Below are 16,861 nucleotides of genomic sequence, written 5' to 3'. Positions count from 1 at the left end.
TGAATATAAAGTTTTACAACTTTGATTAGACTATTAATCATATTACATCTGTTAAGGATCTAGTTATATCCATTAAATTATTCAGTGAATTATACTTTGGTTTCCTGCCTGATACATCTGTCTATCCATATGGTTAATTTCATACTGCTACATGGATAATTAGCTTATCAAGGTCAAAATAAGTGATCACTAATGGCCAGTGACTTTCAACTCAGCAGTATATCTTTTTCTTTATTTTAGAGCTCTTTAAAGTTGTATCAGGATACTCATCAAGAATATGCTCGTGTAAAAGAAGAATGCTTGAAAACTGATGCTCAGTAAGTGGTGTGAAATTATTGTGGAAATAGGGTTTTTGTCTTTGAAAATGTCTAATCCTAAAATAAGTAGAGTCCCTCTTTTTCTGTCTTTGGGTTTGTCAGCTGTAATTAACTGTGTTGAGCATAGTTAGTCTCTCAACCTTGGTTTTCACATCTATAAAATGGAAATTATACATACCGTGAAGGATTATAAGGAGGATTAAATAAGCCATCCCATGTCAGAAAGGCTGCTCAAAGAAAGAACTCCATGGAAGTTTTTGTGTCTGTGTATGTACATGCATGCATGTGTCTGAAGACATGAAAAAGGAAAGCTCCTTGCTTTGTAGCAGTACTTCAGCAGATGGCATGTGGAGTGGGTGTCTTTTTTACCCTTAATGAAAAGGGCTGTTCAGAAGCATCCAGTTGATTATTTTGAGGTTTAATACTGTGTTCACATTATTCCTACAAAACTTGTAAGCTACACATACAGTAGGTTAATGTAAATGTGATATAGCGGTAACTCAGAGACTTTCACAGTTACCTCCCCTCTCTGGCGTAGAAATCCATCTCAAAACTAGAGCAGCTCTCCAGCCACCACTGCCTCCCGTAGAGCTGTGGTGTGAGCGCAGCCACCTTACATAGTCCTAAAAGTGTCATTGGCAAATTAGACACTGGGCTGACTCTAGGAGACTGTCTGGACCTGTCAGCTTGGCTCATAGGTGAGACTACTGCAGTTCAGAGAAAGTCCTAGACATGGCATGGCAGAAGAATACAGATCTCAATCCGGTTCAGAAGTATTACGCAGGAAACCGCATACACTTTTTTTTTTTAAGGTTTGCTCCCCCTTCAGGTAGTTGCCGGTCACTGCAGTGGTTGATGTGCGATGCTCCTTGTGCCTGACATTTTCTTTAGAACATAAATCTCAGTAAATTAAAAAAAAAATTATGTACCAAGAACTGTTATATATATTTTATATGTATGTATATGTGAAATTTTTTTTTAGCTGTTTTAACTTACACAATTGTATTACTAGGAAGAAGAAACTAGAAGCTAAGGTGAAGAAGCTGGAAGGTAATTGGCACTGTTGCTGTCTAACTCATGAGGGTCCCTGGTCTTTGTACAAATCATTGGTGACTATCCAAGGTTGCAGTACTTGATCCTATAGCTGAGCCTTGGTTTTTGATGGTACATCCTTGGATAACTGCATTAAGGTACCATTAGGAAGAAGTTTGAATACTATACTCTCCTTAGTTGCTGGATTGTAATGTGGATGTGGAATGTAGCAAATCCTTGAAATGTTGTTGCAACCAAATTAATAGCAGCTTATACTTATGCTATAAAACAGCAATTAATAAAAGCATTTAATTTTGAAAGTGGACTCATGGGGCTTTCTCATTTTCTTCTAATGAAATAAGCTATTAGTAGGAAAGGTTACTACCTTTAGTATCAAGAAACTTGATGTTTTGATAGTTATGACACACCCGTGGAGAGATTTCCATCAGACCCCCTACACTGGGGATTGTCACTTTGTCTCTGGTCCTCCCCACACCCCACTGTTTGGTTATGGGCTCTGGTTACACCAAGAGTGTAGCTAAGCTGTTACAATCTGCCTAGTCCTCACATGGCTGCTAGTAACTGTTTCTGAAATGGAACTCAAGAGCTTCTCTTCTGCTTTTTCCCCTTCACTGGGTGGTTGGGACATGGAAATGACATCAAGTGGAGGTGAGCAGGGCTCTGCCAGCCCCAGCCCTGGGGCTTGCTGGCCCCTGTGTGTCAGGTGGGTGTAGCAAGCCACTTGTGTGCTGGGCTCACCAAGCCTGCTCTTAGCTGCTGCCTCATCCCGATGGTGCTCTGCTTCAGAGAACGGCAGATTTTTCATTTACAATATGAACTGACAATTTAAATTTAGTCAGATTAGGCGTATAGAATATGGTAGTTGCTGAAAATATTTCAAGTCATTAATTTACCTAGATTGAGCACAGCTTTTTAAACTTAAACTCTATAAATATTTTGGTAACAGTTTTTCCTCTGTTTGGTAGTTGCACACTGACAGTGTGCCGGTAAGTACATCACTGTTCTAAGTCTTGCCCTCTTGCTTGTGTGCAAAGATGTCTGTTTTAAAGATGTGTTTTTCAAGAGATCTGAAATGCCTGTGAGGCTATGTGCAGCGTTAGAGTAGAATTCCTTTGAAGCACAAATGTAACCTTTATTTTCCATGTGACAAATATATTTTTACCTAGTAAGTGACGTGGCATAATAATCAGTTAAAGAAATCTCATGCATGTTAGAGGAGTCAGGAAAGGGTTGTTACTTTGGTGTTCCATGGGATTTTGCTTTTCTTAGCAAGCACGTGAGCATATTCAGGTAACGGTCGGCACTGCTCAGTTGCTAAAGAGCCAGAGGAGAGTTGTGGCTGGACCTTCAAAGCAGATCGGTAATGAAGGTGTTAGCAAGTAGGGCCATTAGCTTGTTGATGCAATTCTAGGAAGGAGTAAGAATCTTCAGAAGATTGTGCCTCCGCACAGATAAAGAGAATGGTATTAACTGTACTTTGGGATAAAACCGCAGCTCTCAAGTCTCTGAAACTTGGGTGCAGCTGAATGTTGAAGAACGGGGGGACCACAGCCGCTGCTGCGGGAAAGGTCGCACTCCTTGGATTCTTGCCGGGCTGGAGGGTTTGGGTTGGCTTCGCCAGTTCTGGGGAAGGACTCTTAGAGCCATGCTGGTTCTCTGGCTTGTTTACAGGTGATAGTTTAAACAAAAAGTGTTTGTCCCTAACTCTGGTAAAATACTGAAGGAACAGTGACTTTACAAAATTTGTTTTACACTTTTAGGAAATGAGAAAAACTCCTACAGATTAGATTTTGAGTATTTCATTAATGGTAGTTGTAAAGTTGGTAAATTCTTTTTCTCTCTCTCTCTCTTATTTCACTGCATTCTTTAAATAAAGAGGCCGCTGTCAAGCAAATTCAGGACTTCAAACAACTGAGGAATGAAAAGAAAATACTTGAAAAGGAATTTAAGAAGACGCAGGTAATAGATACCAGCCAAGTGCACATATGTGTGAAGCCCCTAGCGTGTAGGCTCCCCAGTGTCCTCGGTGAATGCCATGTGTCCCAGCCTCGCGGGGCTCAGGAGCCAGGCCACTGGGTGAAACAGCAGGGCCTGCCAGGCCGGCCCTCTGCCTGTGGGGCTAGAGTGGCAGCACCCTTACCTGGCACAGACGCTTTGTGGTTTGTTTTCACAGGAAAGGCTTGATGAATTTTCCAAACAGAAAAATGAAAAGGGTGAGTAGTCAGACAATGCTTACTTAAAAATTCTGTTTTGACTTGCAGTATTCTTTTTTTAACTGTTTTTTCCCCACATTCTAGAGTTGAGACATATTGGAACACAAATTTCAAGTGATTCTTATGGAAGCATAGATAAAAGTGAGTATGTCATAAATGTTGTTTTAACTTCTATGCATTACTTTTAGTGGTTTGGAAGGTTGCTTGTAGCTCTTCCCTGTATTTATGAAAATTCCAGGGCTTAAGCTATGTTTCATGTTAGAAGAAGCCATATCTTATTTCATATTTTCATTCTATCCATGTGTATTATCACCTTGCTGTCTGATAAAATAACACAGTGAGTCAAAGGTTCAAAAGCATATTGTTTGGGGGAGGAATGCTAGTTAGATAATTTCCACACTTTTCAGTGAGTAAATATAGTTTTCTCCTTAGGTTATAATTTGTCAAGTTAACTTAGTAAATTTCTTAGGTGCCAGATACAAAAAACTATTAGGGAGGAAAACTTTGGAGTGAGAGCCCCATATGTGTTTTTGGAAGATAGAATTGAGGGAAGGCCAAAAGTTACAGGGAAAAAGAAACGGTAGTCACAGGATAAGGGAAATCACAGATGTTTATGTGCATATCTTACCACTGAGTGTGTTGTCTTGTAGATGGGGAGGTATATAGCTAGAAGCTGAGAAATTGGAGTTTTTACCTGGACATTTCTGTTCATTTGTGTGACGCATGGCCATTTACTTACCTTTTTGTGCTTTCATTCCCCATTTTTAAAAAGGAGATGGGGGTTTCTGCTGTGCCTAACTTGCACTTGGTAGGGATAAATTTAAAGTGGCAAATAAGTAAATGTCTTGCTAATGGGTTTCAGCCCCAGGCAAGTTCACTATGGATTCAGTGTGACCAAAGAAATTGACAGCAAAACGTTCTTTGGGGTGAAAGGGTTATACCCAACTTTATTTCCAGGTGGCAGGTCAGTCACTAGAATCCCATTCACTCAGAGCGAGTCTGCATGCAGCAAGCCGGCCTCTGCCTCTGGGCCCCTCTGTCCACACAGCCATCCTCCAGGCCTCTCTGCACAGTTGTCCCGCACAGCTGTCCTCTGGGCTTCTGTCCTCTGGGCCTCTGTCCTCAGTGCTGCCACGACTCCAGCCTCTGCTCTGCTCTCCTGCAGCCTTGCAGTCGTGCCACCATGTCGGGGAGAGCACTGGGCAGAGCTCTTTATATAGAGTCAACAGCCATGTATTGCCCACTGGTGTGCAGTGAGCTGGTCAACCACGGCCAGGTGAGAATCCTGGCCATAGGAACTCTCATTTTATCGCAGTAAAAAAGGATATTTTCATGTCTAATGTGTTGTATTTCCTCCAGATGGAAATTATTGAATGTATATACGTGTTCTGTACAAGTACAGAGTGTCTTTAGAAGCCTCCTTTATTTTTTCTTCTTTTCATTTTTTTTTTTTTTAATGAGCATACAGGCTCATCCTTTCTTGGGCTGAAGGCTTAAACAGTTTACATCTGTTGATACTGATTGGCTGGTTACCAGCATCACCAGTACAGTTCTGGGTGCTTTCGTCTCTGTTCTTCCTGCTCTTCTGTGTGGAAAGTGAGCTGAGTGGTGGGTACTGCTTAGGGCAGCAGAGGGCATGTCCAGCTCAGCTTTCCCACTCTGCATAGCTGTGGGCTAATCATCTTCTCTTCTGGACTGGTGGACCTGTGTGAGGGCTGAGCTGTCCTCAGACCGTCTGACTCAGGACAGAACCCTCCCACCCACTCCTGGCAGTTGCTTCCTCTCTCTACCTTCTGTTCTATTCAAAGAGCTTGTTACTATCACAAGTAAATTAAAAAAAAATCTACTCCAGCTGTGAGGTCTGTTGAGTATTTCACTTTTTCCAAATAAATATATGAAGTCTTTAGGAATCTGCTGATTATTTGGCTATAGACCTTGATAGGTTTAATTCCTAATTTTTAAGTATATCTTTATGCCTTCTTAATAATACTTGACTTCTGAGATTTACAAGTTATGTAGAAAAAGTACTGGATTAACTTCGCTTTAAAAACAGGCTGCCTGAATGCCACATTTACCTCTCTTTACTTTCAGATTATAATTAAAATGACAGAAAAAAATAGCTCTCCTTTATAGTGAAAACATTTACCACCAGTGTAGGAAATTAATGAGGAAGAGGTAAAGCAGATGGTATCAGTTGATGATGAAACTCGAAATTACAGAGAAAATAGCAGCTTTCATTGCAGAAGCCCTGCGTTTCCCCAGATCAGAGGTGGCAGGGAGTGGGAGCAGGAGCAGACATTAGAGTTTTGCCAGGTAATTAATTGATTAAATGTTGAAAAGTACATAAACTTCTGGTTTTAAAAACAGTTTCTGGCATCTGTCCACAGGCTGTGGCCCAAAGTTTAGTTCTCTGATGTGTCAGTTAGGACATGGGAGGCACCCACAGTGAGCCAGGGTATCAGAAAATTGGGTAATTATAACTGCTCTGAAGGATAGCCAGTCCTATTCCCAGTAAATAAGATATATATTCCATGTAAATACTCAAAACTGCATTCACTCTGCTTCCCTCCTGCTGAAGGCAGAGTCCTGTAGGTTCATGAAATGAGAACCTGCATTTATTGCCGGAGGACGAGGACTGAAGATGTAGGCTGAAGAAATATACCCCGGCTGTCAAAGATGTCCTGCCTAAATTTTTGTCTGACACTGAGAAAGAAGGGTACTGAACTCAAGGAGAAAAACTAGTTCCTGAGGAAACAGTATTAAATCCTGAACAAGAAAAAAAATGTTAAAAATTAATGTCCTTAGAGAAAGTCTAAGAACATAGCCATGGGCTGCTCCTATAAGGTGGAACCAGTTGGGCTTCTTGAATATTAAAAAGGTAATTGTAGAAGGAAGCCCATTAGAAAAGCCGAATTGTCCAGTGGACAGATAGAAGATGGATTTAATGAGGCAAGAAAATTTTAATCGTGGTCATCTCTGAGAGCATGGTACAGAAGGAGAGGGGGTGAAAGGGGCCGGGGAAACACCAGAATCTGGAGGCAGAGCCAGATGTCATAACAGTTGTGCATTAGGACTTTTCAGAGAGGGTCACAGAACCACATGGAAGGTGATTGTGATCATGGAATAGAAGGAAAATTTCCAGAGCAGAACACAGATGGAATATTTATATTAGAAAAGCCTCTCAGGTGCCGAGTATGATTCTTGTACATGATCTCCATTTTTGACATGTTCATAGGAAATGCGTTTAAAATTATCTGTAACAAAAAGATTGAAAATTAAGGATGGATAAAGGAATTCCAAGCAAATGCTAACTTGAAAGCAGGAGTATAAGGCAAAAAATAATTCAAGCCTAGAAATGAATTTACATGGATTAAAAGGGAATATCTAGATTTATTAAAGATACAGTTCACCGAGAAGATGCCATTATCTTAGACTTAAGAACATGAAACTGTCAAGTAAAGTGCTTGGGAATTCCAGGGGGCATAGCTAGACGTTTTCATGGAAAACTTTAATGTGTTTCTCAGAAATGTAGAGAAAAGTAGAGGGTAGGAGACAGAATTAGAATCATAATTGCAAGATTGGTGATTTTCATTGGACCGTTTTAAACCATAGACCTAGAATCCTTTAAAATGGTTTGCAAACATATATAAAAGGTGACTCACTAGACAACCAAAACCTGCAAACTGAGATATTATTAAGATACCAGTATTTAATGAGATATCAATAAAAATACTCCCCACCCCCTAAAAACAAACAAAAAACTTTGAAAACCTGTCTGGTAACTGAACATGCACAAACAAACCCCTCTTGGGTGATAGAAAATTAAAACTGAAATACTAAAATTTTGGAAATCAACAGTAGAGCAGGCAGTCATTATTAAAATCTTGGCTATATTGTCAATATGGTATTCACTGGGATGATTTGTAGTTTTAAGTGATTCTTCTTAGAAATGAAGAATTAGAGAAAATGAATGGCTAAGATGATAGGAAAATGCAACAGAAACCTCAGTACATTGCAAGGAAGGAGCTGATAAAGATGAAACCAGAAGTTAATGACATAGGAAACACAGCTATGGATTGGGGGCCATTAATTAACGTGAGAGCTGGGCTTTTGCTCTGCTGGTCGAACCGATAGCTGTCTCTTTGGCAGGTCTGATAAAGGAAGGAACAAAAATCCAACAGCTCCAGGACTGAGAAAACTGAAAACTGCAGATGGAGCAATTTAATTCACAAATTTATATTCAGATTTGATCATGTTCATGAAATGCACCATTTTCTAGGAAAACATGCAGATTGACTCAGAATAGTTGTTGGTCACCTGAACAGAAAAATAACCCAGAAGAAATTTTTAAAAATCATGAAGATCTCACACCATGATAGATCCAGGTGGCTTACAGGTGAGCTCTGTGAAGTTTTCAGTGAAAAAGTAATGTCTTTATTATTATTTTGTTTGCTTTAGGACTTAGGATAATATGGAATGCTTTCTGTCTCACTCTTAGACTAACACAAGTCTGTATCCAAACCAAGTAAGAGTGCCATGCATATAGCTGCAAGAACACTAAGATTTTAAGGACTCAAATCTTTTAGTAACTTAGAATACAAATTATGACTTAAGGATCTGTCTTGGAACAACACATTAACTGGTTAAGAGAAAAATGATGTGATCATATGGATTCAACACCAAACTCCAAAGAGAAGGAGCTGTAAGTAGTCAGAAGCGTCATGGTGCTCCTATGACTACGTAGAAAAGACTCAGCTGGAAAGCAAGTCCTGGAGCTTGGAACATTGGTGATAAACCAGTGAACACGCAGTGTACCATTATTAACCTGTCAGAGCAGGGAAGGAATTAGAACAGCCTGTTCTCTCATGGCAACAGAACCATCAGATGCCTAGGAAGAGACCTAACAGCAGTGTGCCGTCCTCTATGAGAAAAACTATAAAAACTCCTGGAGAGCATTAAGGAAGACCTGAACACATTAATACACATTATGTTCTTCCATTGAAAACACTAAGCGTGCAGAGATGTGAATTTTCCCTAAATGGATCTACAAATATAGTCTCACTCAAAATCCCATCGAAGTTTTATATGGAAAAGGACAAGCAGATAATGATGGCTTATCAAGAACTGGTGTTCAGAATAAAATTTAAAAAAGGAAAAACCTGAGCAAGGCCTATGCCTGCAAAGATACTAAAACATGAAACGAATGTGGTCAAAGAAGTGTTTTTGTGGGAAACTGACAAGTCAGTGGAGTAGAAAAGTCCAGAAGTATTGAGAGATGCTGTCATGTTTGAACAGGAAGCATTTCCAAAGATTGAGAGAAGGTATGTGGTGTATGTGGTTAAGCTGAATGAGGTTTCCCTTCAACTCAGGAGTGAAGCTACAGTGAGATGCTTTTCTGCTTAGCTGGTTTGGGTCAGGTTAAAAGTAATGAATGCTGAATTAGAAGAAGCGTAGCTCTGATTAATAGCCTGAATCAGAAAAGAAAAGTAACTTTTTTTCTTTTTTTTTTTTTTTTTAAGGTTCCTTGTTTGCTGCTTTGGGTATATGTAATAAGCAGGGATGCTGGTCAGGTCATTTAAGCAAAGGGGATGTCTTGCCAATGGGTTTCAGCCCCAGGCAAGTTTGCTGTGGAGTCAGTGTGACCAAAGAAATTGACAGCAAAACGTTCTTTGGGGTGAAAGGGTTATACCCAACTTTATTTCCAGGTGGCAGGTCAGTCACTAAAATCCCATTCACTCAGAGCGAGTCTGCATGCAGCAAACCAGTCTCTGCTTCTGGGCCCCTCTGTCCACACAGTCGTCCCACACAGCCGTCCTCTGGGCCTCTGTCCTTGGCGCTGCCACCACTCCAGCCTCTGCTCTGCTCTCCTGCAGCCTTGCAGTCCTGCCACCATGTCACACCCACAGCACTGGGCAGAGCTCTTTTTAGAGAGTCAACAGCCATGTATTGCCCACAGGTGTGCAGTGAGCTAGTCAACTAGGGCCAGGTGAGAATCCTGGCCACAGGAACTCTCATTTTATCCACACTCCACCCCTCTGGGATTCTCTCCTCTCGGTCTATGTGCCCTTAGTCCTCTGCAATGGTCCCTGTGCAAGGAAGCTCGAACATTGTTCTCCAGCCTCTCCAGCAAAAAGTCTTGCAGACACACAGGTGGGACTCGTGGCTCTGTCTGACCTCTGCCTCTTTGGTCTTAATGGCTGGAACTGCCGCTCTGGTTTCAGTTGTTGCTATAGCTCCAGTAAGATCCTATTTGGCTTCCGTCTAATTTTCTTCCATCTACTCCTGCCCGTATTAAATCAACCCACATCTGGGTCCTGGTAACCCTTACAGGGCCCCTCAAATTCCTCCTGTGAGTAACAGGTCTTATTTCTTTCCGGGTTCTTGTTGCTTCAGCTACTGTATGTCACACCTCGCATTTTGTAATTGCTGCCTCAAGGTGGGCTGCACTGTTAGGGAAGACAGCTTTCCCACCTCTGATCCTGTCAGAACAATTCCATCCACCCCTAAGTCCCACAGCCACCGGCTCAGCCTGAGTATAACGGTGGACCATAGAGCGCTCCACAACCTGGGGAGGGGGCTGCTCCTCTCCTTGGGGAACTTGCAGCTGCTGGGTCTTTATTTTCTTTACAACCACTGGGTGTGCTTTCACTACAGGAGGGGCCAGTGCCTCACCGCCCCTTCATCCTTCCCCAGCTCCTCCATTTCTGGGGCTGATGGCACCTTTCTCTCCTCTCCCCTGAGTGCCTCCTCTGCTACAGTGCCTCACAACAATGCCAGCTCAGTCTTCAGAAGGTCTCTTACCTTCAGCTCAATGCTTTGCAGCTGACGTTCTCGTGCCACCTCCGCCTGTGCTTCCCTCAGGAGTTAGTCTTTTTCCTTGATGGCCTCTTCTTCAGAACACCCGGCAGCACTGCTACCTCGTCTCCAATGGCACCTTGCTGCCAGCGCTCTCGTGCTGCCTCCTCCCGCATCAATGCCATCTCCTTCCTCAGGGAATCCACAGGTTTGCAGCTTGTGTTCTCATGCCGCCATTTCTTGGGTCTCCTCTGTAGACTTTTTTAAGACTGTGAGAAGCAGCCAACCCACAGTCCCCGCTGCCTCACGGGCACTCTGCTTCTCAAAGAATCTACTTATTATACCAAGGGCCACCCCTACAGCCTCAGGTGTCACTTCCACTTGCCTCTAGTCCTGGGGTGGGGCCCAATCCTCTAGGAGGCAAGCCACCTCAGACCACATACCCATTGGGGGATGATCCACTGTCTCCCCATTCACAGGGGCAGCCCGCTGAAGCACCCCTCCCATAAGGGCAGCCTGTCTTTTTCCTTGGTCAATAATGAACCCTGCCGACTTTCGCCAGTTGTCTTGCCAATGGGTGTCAGCCCCGGGCAAGTTTGCTATGGATTCAGTATGACCAAAGAAATTGACAGCAAAATGTTATTTGGGGTGAAAGGGTTATACCCAACTTTATTTCCAGGTGGCAGGTCAGTCACTAGAATCCCATTCACTCAGAGCAAGTCTGCACACAGCAAGCCAGTCTCTGCTTCTGGGCCCCTCTGTCTGCACAGTTGTCCCGCACAGCCGTCCTCTGGGCCTCTGCTCTGCTCTCCTGCAGCCTTGCAGCCATGCCGCCGTGTTGCATCTGGGGCTCTTTTTATACAGTCAACAGCCATGTATTGCCCACAGGTGTGCAGTGAGCTAGTCAACCAGGGCCAGGTGAGGATCCTGGCCACAGGAACTAACTCTCATTTTATCCACAGGGGATTACAGTATTTGGAAGCAGGCTTTGGGGTAGGTTAAATCACAATATAGATAAGCTACTTGATCACAGAATTTTGGGACTCAAAAATGGATAGCCTCATGCATAGTGATGGTCAGAAGTTGATTTGGCTCAGGAGAGGTTGGAAATGTCCAACTTTTCAAACTTACATATTACTGTGTCCTCCCCACTTATCCTGGTCCTCTTTGTGTGGGCTTCCTTATTTGGAGTGGTACAGCTTACCATCTTAAATAGAGCTGACCTGCTTCAAAGTGTTGATTCCGTCGAGATAATTTGGTTTCAAAAGTTGGTCATTTTAGCTGCTCTAGAACTGGATTAAAGATTTCAGTATTTTCAGCAAATGTTTCAGGTTAATTTTAAGAACTTAAGTTCAAGGAAACTATAATATAACTTTGAGCTCGCCAGAAATTGCTTTAATACTTAAACCTTATTTTCAGTTATATTTTAGTTAGTGTGGGTTGCCTTTTTATGCAGATTTGGCCACAATATTCATATTTATATTTTTAGAATAATTTTCACTTTGGAGGTTTTTGGGAATTTGTGCATTTATTAATGTTAAACTCATTTTAAAATCATAGTGTGATGTTCTTAATGTTATATGAATTTCCTTAGGTCTGTCTTGGCTACTTAGGCTTTGAGCTTGAACCATGGTTCTATTTTAGGAATCCAGATGCCTTTGAAAATTTATAAAAATTCCAAAGCTTTCACTTTCCGTATAAAAGCATGTGCTTTTCTCTAAGTGTCTCCTTGTGGGTGTGATTATCTCTCCCTATACATATGTTTATATACACACATTTTCATCTCCCACTGTTCCCCCTTAAGGCCATTAATGGGTTTCTGTGATTCATGAGGCCCCCAGGTGAATTACAGCAGTCAACTCTGATAGCTTCCCTGATAAGCCTCTAACAAGGGGAACCTCTCTGCTAGTCTGTGGAATACACAGATAAAATCTCATACCAGTTGCTTGTCTGTGCTTCCTTCCCCCACCTCTTACCATGCTCTGTAGAAAACGCATGTGCTGCCGGTGTGTTTAGTCTGTGCACATGTGAAGCTGGTAAAGTCCTTCCACAACAACATTTGATGTTTTGAGTCCTGCCTGCCCCTCCACCATGCCCCCCACCCCCCTGCTAAACCGAGTCTTCAGCTAAATCATCGCACACCTTCCTGTCAGCAGCTAACTGGACTATGCAGATTTTTACATTTGGGCAAGATGTTTAAGTTACCTAGTTTCTAAATCCCTAGTAAGTCCTGATCTCACAGGAGTGTGTTTTGGCCTTGGGTAGATGGAGCCGAATGACATGTCTTTAATACTTCCCTCTTTTTCACAGGAAGAGTAAAACTACTTCTGAAGGAACTCTGGCTCTGTATAAATACAACCCACAGACTCCCTGGCGAGGGCAGCCGGTGTGTCCCAGGTGAGAGAGAAGCTTCCAGAAGTACATTGCATACATGAAAGTAGAAACGTTGACCATGGTCATTGCATGCTTTTTTTATAGCTGATTCTAACTTTCAAAAGTAAAACTAGCATGGGTACTTTTAATTGTCCAAAACTATTTTTCCTTCAGTGTGATTTCTTGTCTCAGTAAGTGCACTTGGGCTTTTAATTTTTCAGTAGTAGCTTTCACCAGAGACCATTTTGAGAAACAGTGAGGCGTATGTGGCAGGTGGTGCAGAAGACTGAAGAGGTGCAGCTTCATCTCAGCCATTTCATGAGCTTCATACCCTCCAGCGGTTTAGCTTAATTTATTTTTCATGTAACTTAAACCAGTTGCTTTGGTTGAACTTTTAGTATATGTTCTGCAATACACTCATAGCCTCCTTTAGGATGCTGGTGTTGCCAGGTAAAAAGCCATAATTTCCCTTTATGCTGGCTGTTATGTCAGATTATTGTATAGCATAAGTACTGCATTTCAGAGACTTGACTTCATTTATGGTGTGTCTTGATGTGTAGGAAAAAGTAACAGGTGTTCTTCCACTTGTAGTGGTGCTCCATGCAGGATGTGAGGTTGGAAATGGGAATTAGTTATCCTAGAGGAGATGGAAAGAAGAGAGCTCTTTTGCATAAGATTAATGTGCTTCTTTCCTAGTTTTTTGTCATTGTACTCATTTCTTAAGATCAGCTGCTGTGAATTCATAGATCTTTAAGAACCACATCTATAGAATAGGTGCACCTGGTCTTTTTCTGAGGCACTGAAGGCAGAGCTCCCTTAGAACATTGTTAACAGCAAGCTCCTGGTCCTCACTTCAGTTGGATTCAAGCTTGGGAGGTATACAGAGGCACACTTGGTGGGGTCTTTTAGGTGGATCGTCCCCACTGGATGACTGCACCCCTGTGATAGTCTGTCCGGCAGAAGCAGCCAAGGATTCTTTCCAGTCCTCCAGATCAGTCAGCCGCCATGTTTTTTAGCATAAGCACTTTGATTTTGTGTTAAAGATATTAAAATGGCTGTCCTCTTAATACTCTTGTGCTTTCATTCAAAAGGAAACTATTTTGAGGGGTAAATCTATTATATAATGTTAACTTTAAAGTAGAATGGAAAACAGCATCTTTGAATTCTTGTATCATAAAACATATACTTTCTTTTCTCCTTTCTTTTTAACCTTTTTGTTTTCATATGAGAAAAGTTACAAAAATAGTGCAGAGAATTCCCTGAGGCCCCTCATCCAGGTTCCCCTAAATTTAACATTTTCCACTGCCGGGAGTTAAAAGCAGAACAGTGAGTGCAATACTGGTAAACTAAACCGACCTCATATGACCTTGTTTTCCCACTAACGTAGTTTTCCACGCCATGATCCCATCACATTTAGCGGTCCTGTCTTTCTTTAGTCAGCCCCGTCTAGCAGATGATCTGTCTTTGCTCAGCTCTCCAGTCTTTGACCGTGTTAGCGAGTGCCAGTCAACTTTGTAGAAAGCCTACAAGTTACGCCTTCCCAGATGTTTGCTCTCCTAGGTTGAGGCTGTGTGTTTATGGCAAGAATTCTCAGTGGCGATGTTGCATTTTGCTGAGGGCGTGTACTGGATGGAGCAGAAGGGAGGTCAGGTGCATTGTCACTGGGGGTGTTGATCTTAATGCCTGTTTAAGAAGTGTCGCCATTGTTAAGTTACTGGTCACTTTGCAGGTATTCCGTTTCTCACCAACGCTAGCCCATGGGTTCTAGCATCCCCTGATGAATCTTGGCTGCCACAGTCATTACTTCTATAATACTGATTTTTGTATTTTCCTCATTCCTTCATTTTGGTAATGGGAATTGTTCTCTGTGGAAGAGCTGCCCTTTTCTTCACTGTATTTAATTTCTGTGTATTTCTTTTATTTTGTGGGTTATGCTTCCACACTGCCGCTGTTCGTTTCATTGTTTCAGCTGCTCAAGTTTGGTCATTGGAACTGCCTTCCAGGTGGTTTCTGGGCCACTCGGGAGAACGGCATCCTGTTGTGAGCACTTCTTTACTTACTTGCTTTGTAGGATGTTTCAGGCTCAACTTGGATTTTTTCCATTCAGCCTGCATCAGCTACTTCTTCAGAGAGCCCTGAGTCCTTCTATTAAACACATTTTTACAGCTCTCAAATATGACAAATGGTTATTTCTGATATTTCCTAAGATGCTGATGGCTTTACTGATACTTGGCACCACTATGTTTCACCTAAATCAAGAACTCCAAAACAGTTTTTTTTTATAGTATCTTTTCTGTTGCATTATAATACAAAGTATTTATATGACCCAGGCCAGTCCCTTAATTAGAGCATTGTACAGATGTGGCCGGGGTTAGACTTGATATTGGTTGATTTTAGATCACTTTTCAGAGAAACTAGTGTTCCCTGTTAGTGTGCACAAAGCCTCTTCTCCCAAATACTGCTGGCTGTGTGGAAAGTCCTGCTGACGGAGCAGCTGAGTCCCCCCGCCCATGAGAATGGCTGTTAATTTGCCCTCCTGCCGTGCATCCTGCTGCCCACTGGTCATGGGGGCATCTAATCTTGCTCGTGAGACACCCGTACTTCTGTGAAATGTGTGCAGATATTAGAGGATAATCTTAGGAAGGGACTGATTGCTCCTTAAGAAAATGCTACTGTTTACTTGGTGTAATCAATATTGTAAACATTTTGAACTGTTGGAATAAATTAAGTTGTTCTGATATTCTATGTATTCAATATTTACTTTTTTTTTACCACAGAAAAACCTGCCATAGAAAACCCCGCATCCAGAGAGCCCAGGGAGGATGGTGTGCCCTGTCCGGTTGGAGCCAGTCCACCCGGCACCTCGGCCGTACAGACGTGCCTGGCAGAACTGTCCATGGAGATAGAGGGCGACTTCCCCACATGGCAGCGTGTGGGCAGAGAGAGGCCTGGCACGGCAGCTTTCCATGGTGACCGTGTGTTTAATGAGGACCGGAACCCCGAGGTTTCAGCGCGGAAGGAAGATGATGGCAGTGCTGCCATCTCTGATCACGGTCATTCTTTTGATGATGATCTTCAGGCTGCAGTTGACTTCTTCAAACTTCCCCCTCCTCTTTTGTCTCCAGTGCCCTCTCCCCCTCTGGCGGCTTTTGCACACCTGGGGCCATTGCCGTCTTCTCTTGCCCCCGTGAGTTTGCACTTTGGACTTAAATTACTGATTGGACATGTAGTCTGTCCTAGCATGTTGGCCGTGAGCAAAGAACATCTCTGGTGCTCAGACCAGATTTTATTCAGGGTAACGTGAGGACAGGGTATGCCAGGGCCTTTTGGGTCTGCATGGGTAGTATGGCTTTTTTCTCTTTGTATTATGGTATTATGGTAGCATTTTAATTGTTTTTTATCTGCAACCAAATTGTGAGTCTCCTGCAGGAGGACCAGGTCTTAGTGTCAGTCCATTTCTCCAGCACCTGGTCCATAACAGACACAGAGTGAATGATTTAAATGCACATTTGCAAGTATGGAACTTTTTAGGGAGGGGATGCCACATAGACAGTGTGTGTGTTCATCTGCCTGTGCTGCCAGAGTCCCCTCCCTCACTTCCTGGGTCCGCCATGTATTTGTGTGCTTATAGAGTGGTTTATTGTCATTTCTTAGGAAGTTTTTCGACGAAGCAGATTTGTATGCTTTTTGATTTAAGGAGCAGATAAACGCTTTGCCCCCTTTGAGTCTCTTCCTTCAGGAAGCATCATGCATGTCCCTAGTACTGGGAATGCAGAAGGGACACAAGGTAGGGTTGCCCTTGTGTGGTGGTCCAGGAGCAGGCAGTCACGGCATGGCAGAGCACTGGGGGGCTGGGAGACGAGGGAATGGGGGCTGTTTCTGGGAGAGGAGCTATTTGCCAGGGTGTAGAACTGAAGGTGAATGTGGTTCTGGGGGCCACTTATGCAGGCAAAGGTCATGTGGGTCCTAAGGGCCGTGGGAAGTGCTTGGTGGACCCAGACAAGTGGGCCTGTGGTAGTTTCATCTGGAGGCTTCAGGGCAGTTGCCCTTGAGTAAGGAGGGCGTGAGATGATCAGGAAAGAGGTAGGAGCACCATCGAATCCACGGTGT

At 42.8% G+C, this 16,861-nt stretch overlaps 1 protein-coding gene across 4 annotated transcripts in view; it reads left to right on the top strand.

Annotated features, from left to right (window-relative positions):
* Positions 1-16,861, top strand: part of ICE1 (interactor of little elongation complex ELL subunit 1) — a 53,775-nt gene that overhangs the window by 16,521 nt on the left and 20,393 nt on the right. For 2 of the 4 annotated variants that reach the window (XR_008995510.1, XM_057496585.1), the window contains exons 6-12: positions 241-317; positions 1,330-1,367; positions 3,247-3,329; positions 3,544-3,583; positions 3,668-3,724; positions 12,689-12,775; positions 15,529-15,938. Coding sequence is in view for 3 of the 4 variants with exons in the window: in XM_057496585.1 (XP_057352568.1) it covers positions 241-317; positions 1,330-1,367; positions 3,247-3,329; positions 3,544-3,583; positions 3,668-3,724; positions 12,689-12,775; positions 15,529-15,938 (792 nt within the window). In the remaining variant the exon portion in view is untranslated. Of the gene's footprint in view, positions 1-240; positions 318-1,329; positions 1,368-3,246; positions 3,330-3,543; positions 3,584-3,667; positions 3,725-7,862; positions 7,980-8,169; positions 8,905-12,688; positions 12,776-15,528; positions 15,939-16,861 lie in introns of those variants that run through there. The other 2 variants (XM_036896745.2, XM_057496589.1) reach the window with 2 other exon arrangements.

The sequence above is a fragment of the Manis pentadactyla genome, chromosome 2 (genome assembly GCF_030020395.1).
Source record: "Manis pentadactyla isolate mManPen7 chromosome 2, mManPen7.hap1, whole genome shotgun sequence".
Lineage (NCBI taxonomy): Eukaryota > Metazoa > Chordata > Mammalia > Pholidota > Manidae > Manis > Manis pentadactyla.
Note: the sequence above shows the minus strand (reverse complement) of the source record. Positions and strands in the feature narration are given on the sequence as shown.